This window comes from Pollachius pollachius, assembly GCF_949987615.1.
Source record: "Pollachius pollachius genome assembly, chromosome: 16".
Classification (NCBI taxonomy): Eukaryota; Metazoa; Chordata; class Actinopteri; order Gadiformes; family Gadidae; genus Pollachius; species Pollachius pollachius.
This window is the reverse complement of record NC_136949.1, coordinates 2,324,260-2,336,284: the sequence shown is the minus strand read 5'-3', so window position 1 is coordinate 2,336,284 and position 12,025 is coordinate 2,324,260. Positions and strand designations below refer to the sequence as shown.

The 12,025-nt window shown below is 52.9% G+C and overlaps 1 protein-coding gene across 3 annotated transcripts; it reads left to right on the top strand.

Moving 5' to 3' along the window:
- The first annotated feature begins 2,396 nt into the window (after positions 1–2,396).
- Positions 2,397–11,911, top strand: hmbox1b (homeobox containing 1 b). 3 transcript variants are annotated; one of them, XM_079753997.1, is made up of 10 exons: positions 2,397–2,523; positions 4,975–5,553; positions 8,346–8,431; positions 8,595–8,705; positions 8,876–9,029; positions 9,156–9,238; positions 9,752–9,847; positions 10,216–10,307; positions 11,219–11,302; positions 11,408–11,911. In XM_079753997.1, exons 2-10 carry the CDS (start codon positions 4,979–4,981, stop codon positions 11,573–11,575), a joined length of 1,449 nt encoding a protein of 482 aa, XP_079610123.1. In that variant the 5' UTR covers positions 2,397–2,523; positions 4,975–4,978; the 3' UTR covers positions 11,576–11,911. The 3 variants fall into 3 exon arrangements, with proteins under 3 accessions (XP_079610123.1, XP_079610121.1, XP_079610122.1); XM_079753995.1 differs by having other exon boundaries at positions 10,213–10,307; XM_079753996.1 differs by having other exon boundaries at positions 2,402–2,523; positions 4,978–5,553; positions 10,213–10,307.
- The last annotated feature ends 114 nt before the right edge of the window (positions 11,912–12,025 follow it).

Below are 12,025 nucleotides of genomic sequence, written 5' to 3'. Positions count from 1 at the left end.
CCGGGAACATCCGCCCAGATGACCTGCCGCCAAGACTCAAACACTCAGAGTGGCGTTAACAATACACTCAGAGCTTTATCCACAATACACTCAAACACTCAGAGCTTTATTGTCAATACACTCAGACGGAGCGGGGGACGGACGCCCTTGGGCAACACGTCCCAGGTCCTTATGAGGAGGTGACAGGAAATGACAGAGGGCCCGCCCTACTCAGAGGAAGGGGACATCATTGCTGCAAATGCGCACTGAGTCCTCCCAAAATATTAGTCATTCAAAGGTTCCCCGTTGGGATGGCTTCGATGTTTTAAACCTGGAGGACCTCGAGACATACAGGACACTAGGGTCTCACCTGGGTCCTGGTCCTGGCCCAGGTCTGAGACCTGGGTCCTGGTCTGAGACCTAGACCAGGACCAGGACCCAGGTCTCAGACCTGGGCACTGGTGCGTTGAAGCAGCGTGGTCAGCGCCCAACATGGCGGACGAATATAGCGCCGTCTTGGCTTGAGCCTTCAGGTCAAACGCGACGGTCCTCTCCGTGCGTCCCGATGCAAACCCCCCCAGACGCCCAGCCAGCCAGGGACATCCATCCAATCCAATTAGCCCGAGCCCCTCGTTACATCTAACGACGCTCAGAGAGCGGAGCCCTGGGGCCCGGGGGAGCTCTGTCCGGCCTCCTCCCAGCTGCCACATCTGGGTCTCCTTACCCAGCGGTCCAGCTGCAGGAGACTAATGGGGCCGCACTGGAACACACTGAGGGTGACTGGAAGTGACAAGGTCCAGGGGACTGGGGCTCCAGGGGACTGGGGCTCCAGGGGTCTGGGCTCCAGGGGACTGGGTCTGGGCTCCAGGGGTCTGGGCTCCAGGGGTCTGGGGGCTCCAGGGGTCTGGGAAGTGAACGTCAGACATGAGCCCGGTCTCTCCCTGGAGCTCTGGGCAGACCCCCCTCAGAGCCCAGAGGGGCTCTAATACACAACACCACCCGTTAGTGTCTGCCCCAGTCCTCTACCCTCTCCTATCACTCCTCCACCCTCTTTTCAGCCCAACAGTCTGTCAGTCAGTCAGTCAGTCATTCAGCCAGCCAGCCAGTCAGTCAGTCAGTCAGTCAGCCAGTCAGTCAGTCAGTCAGTCAGTCAGTCAGTCAGCAGTCAGTCAGTCAGTCAGTCAGCAGCCAGTCAGTCAGTCAGCAGTCAGTCAGTCAATCAGCCAGCAGTCTGGAGCCTCCACAGCTACAGTGTAACGTTGTGGAGGCTCCTTTCAGGCTGATCGGTCATGGAGGAGGTGAAGGAGATCCATCCATCCATTGGGTAAAGGCTTCAATGTTATTACACGTCTTATACTTCTGTCTCTAGGACCTATTTACAGTGTAGACCACAGCTGAATCAAACACCTGGAACAAGGTCTTTCGTCTGTAAATATCCAACTTGACTTTTTATTTATCGTAAGACAAATGAATTCAAATGAACATTCAACTCAACCTCTCTTTTTTTTTTCATTTTAAATCATTGGTTGCACATTTGTGGCTGGGTTGTGGATATTCCTATCTATCGTTAATTTAATGTTGAATTAAAGTAAGCATAATTAAATGTATTTTATTCGATTTAAATATATTAAGAATGATTCAATCAAATCGATGAGTTTTGAGTCCCAATAAAACATGCTTGCTTGAGGAAGATTTGATGGGAGCGTTCTACTAAACCTGCCGCAGCAGATGACGTCTGAGATGAGGTCACAGTTTCACTGGAACAGAGCCAAGGAGGGGAGGTCAGACAGCAGCCTGTTGGTGGGTCCCTACAAATCAGAGACCTTAACCGAGTCAGACTCTTGGATATCTGCTCGCCTGAAACCTATGAATAACCTTTCTGATGCTCCCGTAACCCAAACGACTGCTCTGCACTTTATCACAGGCCTCCAGTCACCCAGGTTCACACGGTAGAGATGGACGTCATGTAGACAGGCCGTGGTTCCACACCACGGGACAGACGGACCGCAGGGAGTGGAACATAAGCACCGCAGCGCCATCTAGGGGACACATGAACCAACTACACACTTCGTTTGGGTTGAACATGCAAAAAGAAGGCAGCAAGGCTTTTAACCAGGTGCTTTGAGGGGGTTTAGAGAAACACCAGGTTTTCAATTTCCTTCCAGTTTTTATGTTTTACCTACTTTATAGATTAAGAATTGGTCTAAAATGTGATTCCACCCATATCCTTATTGTATGATCAGCATTACAGATGTATTCACTGTAGTTCACTGATCTCTACGTCTTCTCACGTTGTGGGAACTTGTAGTTCTTAACGCGAGATAATCAATGCCTTAGCAGCAGGCCGTGGTGCGAATAGAACTACAACTCCCATGACCCGGGAACGATTCCCATGATTTGGGTTCAGCGGTAGGCAGTATGTCTGTTGTCAGTCAGACAAAGCAGCGATGCTAACCATTCTCCTCTGATTGAAGCCCTCCGACCCTGAGTACTCCAGCCAGGAAGTTTATCGGTGAGGTGTAGTTGGATGGTCCCGGTCTGAAGGTAGGTGGGCGCTGTTGTGTTGTTATTATCATGTTATTACCACCTCTCTGGCGCCCGGTACTGCAGCTAGCCTGCTATGCTAACCATCAGACAGTCAATTAGCCGGGCTGATACCGCGGAACGACGTCCGGGTTCCTGGCGAGGACCACCACACGGAACCCTTTAAACGAGCCGCTGGTCCAGCTGGGGATGTAGGGTCAGTAGGATCGGTGGGGTCTGTAGGATCGGTGGGGTCTTTAGGGCTGGTGGGTCCTGAGGGTCGGTGGTGTCTGTAGGGTCTGGGGGGTCTGTAGGGTCTATGGGGTCTTGTAGGGTAAGTGGGGTCTGGTGAATCTGGTGGGTCTGTAGGGTATGTAGGGTTTGTGGGGTCTGTAGGGTCTGTACGGTCTGTACGGTCTGTAGGGTCCTGTAGGGCTGGTGGGTCTGTATAGTCTGGAGGTTCTGTAGGGTCTATAGGGTATGTGGGGTCTGCACGGTCTGTAGGGCCCTGTAGGGTCTTCAGGGTCAGTAGGGTCTGGTGGGTCAGTAGGGTCTGTGGGTTCTGTAGGGTCTGTAGGGCCCTGTAGGGTCTTCAGGGTATATAGGGTCTGTAGGGTCTTCAGGGTATATAGGGTCTGTAGGGTATTCAGGGTATAAAGGGGCTGTAGGGTCTTCAGGGTATATAGGGTCTGTAGGGTCTGGTGGGTCAGTAGGGTCTGTAGGGCCCTGTAGGGTCTTCAGGGTATATAGGGTCTGTAGGGTCTTCAGGGTATATAGGGTCTGTAGGGTCTTCAGGGTCTATAGGGTCTGGTGGGTCAGTAGGGTCTGTAGGGTCTTCAGGGTATATAGGGTCTGTAGGGTCTTCAGGGTCTGTAGGGTCTGGTGGGTCAGTAGGGTATGTAGGGCCCTGTAGGGTCTTCAGGGTCTGTAGGGTCTGTGGGGTCTGGTGGGTCAGTAGGGTCTGTGGGGTCTGTAGCGTCCTGCTGCAGGCGGGCACAGCGACGTTAGCCGGTGGGCAGAGCGCGTCCGACCGTCATGGTGGAGCCAGGGGCCCGACATGGCTCCAGGGGCCTCTCTACGCTCCAGATGTGCCATGCACCCCTGCAGGCCGTGGGCACCGCCCGCCACACGGCCTGCAGACGAGCCGTCACGTGGGGCAGGGGCTCGGTCCGAAGGGAACGGACCCCGCAGCCTGAGTCATGCTAGAGGTCTGACTGCTGTGATAACATCAATGCACTCAGTAGCCATGAGCGCTGTCGTCACTACGAGACCAGGGCCATAAAGAGAGCTGGTGGGGGACCTTCGATAGGACGGGGTGGATGGCAGGGAGGGACCACGTGTCAGAAGGCTTCCTGACCGGGAGAGGGACGGCTCTGTAGCAGGATCGTACGGTATGGATTTAATAGTGATAGGAGAATGTTGGGAGGTGCTGGTATCTTATCTCCCCGGACAACCAGTTAAACCAGTGAAATCCACTCTGGACAATAGTTAACCGTCCTGATGAGCTGGTTGAGCGGGTCGGTGAATGATTGACCGGTTAATGGTTAAGCAATGATCCGGTCGGAGCGGAGGAGTGTGGTCTGACAGGTCACCAACACCGTCAGACTGGTTCAGTACGCGGCCAGGGGTCTGGGGTCGGGGTCCGGGTTGGTGGTGGACAGGGAGGGGAGGAGGACCGGTCAGGATTTGGGAGAGGAGATGTGGTTAAAGACCTACTCAGACGGTCCGGTCCAGAACCCCATGATCTGAACCCGCGTGTTATTACTGTTGAACAGCCAGCAGGAGGCCTGGACCGGGGGCCAGAGAGATACAGCCCTGCTGTCTGACTCTCAGCTGTCTCACTCTCAGCTGTCTCACTCTCTGCAGTCTCACTCTCTGCTGTCTCATTCTCAGCTGTCTCACTCTCTGCAGTCTCACTCTCTGCTGTCTCATTCGAAGCTGTCTCACTCTCTGCTGTCTCACGCTCTGCTGGCTCACTCTCTGCTGTCTCACTCTATTCTGTCTCACTCACTGCGGTCTCACTCTCTGCCGTCTCACTCTCTGCCTGGTGGTGTGAGGGCGTGCCTGAGCCCCCAGCAGTCTGTCTCTCGATCATCAGCCGCCAAGGTGACTCTGCACCACCGCACCGCCGGCCAGAAATAACTGCTTCTTCTGCCCCCCCCACTCACTCCTCCTCTCACTCCTCCTCTCCTCTCACCTCTCTCCTCCCTCCTTTCCCCACCCTCCTCCTCTCAGACTTCTCTCCCTCCTTCTCTTTCCTTCCTCAGCAGTGAACTTTATTTTCATCTCGTCACCTCTCTCCCTCTCCTCTCCCCTATCTCCTCGAATGTTATTCTCTCTCTTCCGCTGCAGACGCCTTCCTTCTCTCCGTCTGTTTCTCAACTGCTTTGTGTTTTTTCTCCCTCCATCCTCCTGACCCCCTGGCTGACCCCCTGACCCCCTGGCTGACCCCTGACCCCCCGGCGACCCCAGCAGGATGTCAGAGTTCGTGGAGGAGCCGCGGTTCACCATCGAGCAGGTGGACCTGCTGCAGCGTCTGCGGCGGTCGGGGATGGCGCGGCGCCACATCCTGCACGCCGTGGACACGCTGGAGCGCCTCGACCGCGAGCACGGCGACAAGTTCGGCCGCCGCCGCGCCTCCTCCTCCTCCTCCTCCTCGGGCCTCCCCCACGCCGCCTCCTCCTCCTCCTGCAACGGCACCGACGCCGGCCTCAACGGGGCGGAGGGCGGCGACGGGGGCGGGGCCTCGGCCCGGGTCTCCGCCTCCACGCAGACGCTGTTCCGCCCCGGCCCCGCCCCCGCCGCGCTCTCGCCGTCGCCTAGCAACAGCTTCGACCCCTCCCCCCCCCCCGGCCCCCCGCCGGCCTCCGCCCTGGTCCCCTCCTCCCCGGTCTCCATGGCGACGCTGGCACACAACGGGCGGGATGCGGCCAATGGGAAGCTGTCTCCGCCGCGCTACGCGCTGCACAGCGCCCTGGGGGGGCGGGGCTTCGGGTTCGACGCTGCCGAGGACGACCTGGAGGTGGACGACAAGGTGGAGGAGCTGATGAGGTGAGGCACCAATCAGAGAGCCCGTCTGCCGGGAGCGGAGCCTGCTGATTGGCCGACGGCTGGGAAGGGTAGCTGGGACAATGTTGTGATTAGAGGTCAGTAATGTTGTGATTAGAGGTCAGTAATGTTGTCATTAGAGGTCAGTAATGTTGTGGTTAGAGGTCAGTAATGTTGTGATTAGAGGTCAGTAATGTAGTGTTTAGAGGTCAGTAATGTAGTGTTTAGAGGTCAGTAATGTTGTGATTAGAGGTCAGTAATGTTGTGTTCAGAGGTCAGTAATGTAGTGTTTAGAGGTCAGTAATGTAGTGTTTAGAGGTCAGTAATGTTGTGATTAGAGGTCAGTAATGTTGTGTTCAGAGGTCAGTAATGTAGTGTTTAGAGGTCAGTAATGTAGTGTTAAGAGGTCAGTAATGTTGTGATTAGAGGTCAGTAATGTAGTGTTTAGAGGTCAGTAATGTAGTGTTTAGAGGTCAGTAATGTAGCGTTTAGAGGTCAGTAATGTTGTGATGAGAGGTCAGTAATGTTGTGGTTAGAGGTCAGTAATGTTGTGGTTAGAGGTCAGTAATGTTGTGGTTAGAGGTCAGTAATGTTGTGATTAGAGGTCAGTAATGTTGTGATTAGAGGTCAGTAATGTAGTGTTTAGAGGTCAGTAATGTAGTGTTTAGAGGTCAGTAATGTTGTATTTAGAGGTCAGTAATGTTGTGATGAGAGTCAGTTTTGTTGTGATGAGAGCCAGTAATGTTGTGATTTGAGGTCAGTAATGTTGTGGTTAGAGGTCAGTAATGTTGTGATTAGAGGTCAGTAATGTTGCTGACCTCCAAAGCGACTTACAATAAGCCCACTTGTCAGAAGAAGAGAAACAACAATATATCTCTGTCGGTACAGTAAGGATGTTCATAGAACCAAGTGCCAAGCACTAACCATCAGTAGGTTAAACCATTCACCGTGTACAACAGAGATAGCTAGGATAAGATGCTACACCATGCTAAGTACTGTTTTTAAGTGCCCGGACGTACAACATACAATAAGTGTGTAGTGTACATTAAGTGCCAGGACGTACAACATACATTAGGTGTGTACATTAAGTGTCAGGGCTAGAGCCCGACCGATAAAGGATTTTTAAGGCCGATACCGATATTCCGATATATCGGCCGATATATATTTAAAAAATAAACTCCAGAAACATGTTACAAAACACAAACAGGTTTCCTAACATTGGTTATTTGTAGTTATATCAGAAAAAAAAAATCGGGCGTTTTTTTTTTTAATCAGCCGATACCAATTGTTTGGAAAATGCCTAATATCGGCCGATAATATCGGCCCGCCGATATATCGGTCGAGCTCTGGTCAGGACGTACAACATACAATTAATGTGTACATTAAGTGCTAGGAGGTACAATATACAGTAAGTGTGTACATTAAGTGCTAGGAGGTACAATATACAGTAAGTGTGTACATTAAGTGCTAGGAGGTACAATATACAGTAAGTGTGTACATTAAGTGCTAGGAGGTACAATATACAGTAAGTGTGTAACGACGTGCTGCTGCAGTGTGGAGTCACGCTGCTCCGGCTGCAGCAGCTCTGTGGATTATGGATTATTATTATTATGGATTCATAATGGAGGCTGCTAGCTGCTGGAGGCTAAATGGGGGGGGGGTCTAAAAGTGCCCGGCGTCACTATAGCAACCACTTAAGAAAGCCCACTCACCTTGACCTGCCAGTAAAGGGTGTTTATGATCGTACATCTCAGCTCCTCCCCATGCCTCGCCGGACGTCTCCATGAGCTCAAGACTCAGCGGAACATTAGTCAGGTCACAACCAATGAACACGCTGCTCCTGGGAGGAGTCAGAGCTGAGGGCGCGTCCCACCTGCTGGGTTATGGGGGCGCGTCCCACCTGGTGGGTTATGGGGGCGCGTCCCACCTGCTGGGTTATGGGGGCGCGTCCCACCTGGGGGGCTATGAGGGCGCGTCCCATACCATACCATAGCATTTCTACTCTCTCACTCTTGCTATGCTAAACTAAGCTAAATCACAACAATGAGCCGCTGATCTGGACGTTAACATATCAGGGTCCCGGACCCCGCTGGCTCCTGTACCCCTGCTGGGTCAGACCCCTCTGGGGACCCGGGAGGAGACAGACCCACACCGCTATAACCCCCCCTGTAGCTAACCCTACAGGACACTAACCAAACTAACCAGAGACCACACGGGCCCTGTCTCCTGATTGGCTGTAATCAGGGCCAGCTGATACCTCGTTAAGTGGCGCTAATTAGAGCAGAGACCTGTTCCACCAGGGGTGGCGCTGTAGCGCCCAACTCACCAAAACATCTCTCTCTCTCTTTCTCTCTCTCTCTCTCTCTCGACCTGGATATCTGTCACTCTCTTCATCTAGATTCAATTTAAATTCAATTTGAAAATCTTTATTTGGCATGAAGAAACACATTCCCACCAGCAGACTGCTGATTGGATGTTATAAGAGCGAGGCTGTGTCTAATCTTAGCACCGAGCAGAGAGAGAGAGGCAGTCCTATTTACATATTGTTCATCAGACACTAGAGATCACAAGATCGGATGGGCGGGGCTTAATGTCGCAGGGGCGGGGCTTTATGTCACAGGGGCGGGGCTTAATGACACATGGGCTGGGCTTAATATAGTAGGGGGAGAAAGAGCATGGAAGTAACAGATTCTATCCTCTTGACTGTGTGTGTGTGTGTGTGTGTGTGTGTGTGTGTGTGTGTGTGTGTGTGTGTGTGTGTGTGTGTGTGTGTGTGTGTGTGTGTGTGTGTGTAGGAGGGACAGCAGTCTGGTGAAGGAGGAGATCAAGGCGTTTCTGGGGAACAGGCGGATATCCCAGGCCGTGGTCGCCCAGGTGACCGGTCAGTCCGCCTCCTCGTTACCATAGCAACCACATTTCCAGTCTGATGTGTTAAAAAAAAGAAAGAAAAAAAGAGTCTCATCTAATGTTAACCTGCTAGGTAAACGACATCCGACTGACCGGTAGAGATGACTGAGCTGTCCTGTGATTGGCTGTCGCTGCAGGTATCAGCCAGAGCCGAATCTCCCATTGGCTGCTGCAGCACGGCTCGGACCTGAGTGAGCAGAAGAAGAGAGCGTTCTACCGCTGGTACACCCTGGAGAAGACCAGCCCAGGTGTGTGTGTGTGTGTGTGTGTGTGTGTTTATGGGTATGTGTTTATGTGTGTCTATGTGTGTGTGTCTCTGTTTGTGTGTCTCTGTGTGTGTGTGTGTGTGTGTGTGTGTGTGTGTGTGTGTGTGTCTGTGTCTCTTAACCAGGACTGCCTGCTTACTTCCTGGTTCCAGGTGCCACTCTGAACATGCGGCCCGCCCCATTGGCCCTGGAGGAGATGGAGTGGCGCCAGACCCCGCCCCCCATTAGCTCCGCCCCCGGAGCCTTCCGGCTGCGAAGAGGAAGTCGCTTCACCTGGAGGAAGGAGTGTCTAGCGGTGATGGAGAGGTGAGGAGAGAGTGGGAGAGAGAGAGAGAGAGAGAGAGATTTAACATAATTGTTTGGAATAAACCAGAACTGCATCTCCCATGGTGATGTAATGAATGCGTGTCGTGTTGCGTTGTGTTGATAAAGTTACTTCAACGACAACCAGTACCCCGACGAGGCCAAGCGGGAGGAGATCGCCAACGCCTGCAACGCTGTCATCCAGAAACCAGGTAACCATGACGACCTCTCGACACTGCGCCGTTCCGTCTTCCCCCGGTCACCATGGTAACACGTGCCCACCGCGCCTTCAGACGGTCCTGATGGTGTTGCCATGGGAGAGGATCATCAGATCATCCTCGTCTCAGTGGGACAGCTAAATGTTCAGATGGATCCTAACGTGTGATTAACCCCTCCTCCTCCCCCCCCCTCCTCCTCCTCCTCCTCCCCCTCTTCCTCCTCCTCTGCCTCTTCCTCCTCCTCTGCCTCCCCCCCCTCCTCCTCCTCCTCCCCCTCTTCCTCCTCCTCTGCCTCCCCCCTCTCCTCCTCCTCCTCCCCCTCTTCCTCCTCCTTTTCCTCTTCCTCCTCCTCTGCCTCCCCCCTCCTCGTCCTCTGCCTCCCCCCTCTCCTCCTCCTCCTCCTCCTCCCCCTCTTCCTCCTCCTCTGCCTCCCCCCCCTCCTCCTCCTCTGCCTCCCACCTCTCCTCCTCCTACTCCTTTTCAATCCCTCCTTCAACCCCCCTCCAGGTAAGAAGCTGTCTGACCTGGAGCGCGTCACGTCTCTCAAGGTGTACAACTGGTTCGCTAACCGCCGCAAGGAGATCAAACGCCGCGCCAACATAGGTAAACACATTACTAACAATGCAGATTCTTTTTCCTCAAGGATAATCCAGATTAGGAGCGATAATTCATATAAAGAGTGATACTCCAGATTAGGACTGATAATTCATATAAAGAGTGATGCTCCAGATTAGGACTGATAATTCATATAAGGAGTGATACTCACGATTAGGAGTGACAGTTCATATAAAGAGTGATACTCCAGTTTAGGAGTGATAGTTCATGTTAGGGGTGATCATCTATGTAAAGAGTGATAATCTAGGTTAGGAGTGAAATGGATCATTTATATAAAGAGTGAACCTCCAGGGGAGGAGTGCTGTTCCAGTGAGGAGTGATCCAGAGTGTGTGACTGTGTGTCTCTCTCTAAGAAGCCACAATCCTGGAGAGCCACGGCATCGAGGTACAGTCGCCTGGGGGCCACTCCAACAGCGACGAGCTGGACGCCAACGACTTCTCAGAGCAGGTACCCTACTGACTGCTGATCTGACTGGTTTACAGACTGCTGATCAGACTTGTGGTCAGACTGCTGATCTGACTGCTGATCTGACTGCTGATCTGACTGTTTACAGACTCTTTACAGACTGGTGATCTGACTGGTTTACAGACTTGTGATCAGACTGGTGATCAGACTGGTGATCAGACTGTTTACAGACTGGTGATCTGACTGGTTTACAGACTGGTGATCAGACTTGTAGTCAGACTGCTGATCTGACTGCTGATCTGACTGTTTACAGACTGTTTACAGACTGGTTTACAGACTGGTGATCAGACTTGTGATCAGACTGTTTACAGACTGGTTTACAGACTGGTGATCTGACTGGTTTACAGACTGGTGATCTGACTGGTGATCTGATTGCTTTACAGACTGGTCTACAGATTGGTCTACAGACTGGTGGTCAGAATGGTGAGCTGACTGGTGATCAGACTGGTAAACAGACTGGTGATCAGAATAGGGATCTGACTGATTTACAGACTGGTTTACAGACTGATCTACAGACCGTCTGATCAGACCGGTGATCAGACGGTCTAGGGGTTCACCAGAAGGTTCTGGGTTCGTAGAACCTCCTCTGAGCTGTGGCTGTGATCAGCTCTCAGTGCTGGGAGGGCTCTTCAGAGAGCAGCGCTGAGCCCTGGAGCTGAAACACTTTACCTCCTGGTCCGCCCTGGAACCTCAGGGAACCGAGGTTCCAGGGCGGAAGAGGAAACCTCCAGAAGGCTCAGGGAACCGAGGTTCCCTGAGCCTTCTGGAGGTTTCCGCCCCGGTTAACCTTTGACCTTAATGGTTAACCGGGCTGGGTGATGGTTGGCTGTTCAACCTGGCGCTGCTTCCTCCGAAACCAAAAACGATTGTGACCCCTGACCTCTGACCTCCAGGCGTGTGACCTGCCCTACTTCGACAAGCGGCCCCTAAGTCGACAGTTTGGATACTACCGGCTGGAGCCCACCTCCCCCACCCAGGTAACACACACACACACACACACACACACACACACACACACACACACACACACACACACGCACGCTCCAGGTAAACACTGTTTCCTCTCCTCCTCTGGTTGCCAGGACGACGGCACGGGGCCGAGCGAGCATCAGGACCCCATCTCTCTCGCCGTGGAGATGGCAGCTGTCAATCACACCATCCTGGCGCTGTCCCGGGGGGGGGGAGCAGGAGCAGGAGGAGGAGGAGTAGGAATAGGAGAGATAAAGACTGAGACGCTGGAGGAAGAGTGACGCTGCCGCACAGGAAGTGACATCACACATGGCGAGAGAGCAGGGTGAACAGAGAGACTAAAACAAATCACCCTCCTCCTTCTCCTCTTCCTCCTCCCACGGGACAATCAAAGCCCCTCCCCCCCTCCCCCCCCCCTGAAACAATCCTCAGTCAACCTCAACCTCAATATGACTCTACTGTATATACATATATCTATATATATATACAAATATATATAAACGGATCCTACCGTTCCTCAGCTTCATCATCGTCACAGCTGCTAGTAATTCAACAGACAACCCTGAGGGGTTAGTGATGGAGGGGTTAGTGATGGAGGGGTTAGTGATGGAGGGTTAGTGATGGAGGGGTTAGTGATGGAGGGGTTAGTGATGGAGGGGTTAGTGATGGAGGGGTTAGTGATGGAGGGGTTAGTGATGGAGGGGTTAGTGATGGAGGGGTTAGTGATGGAG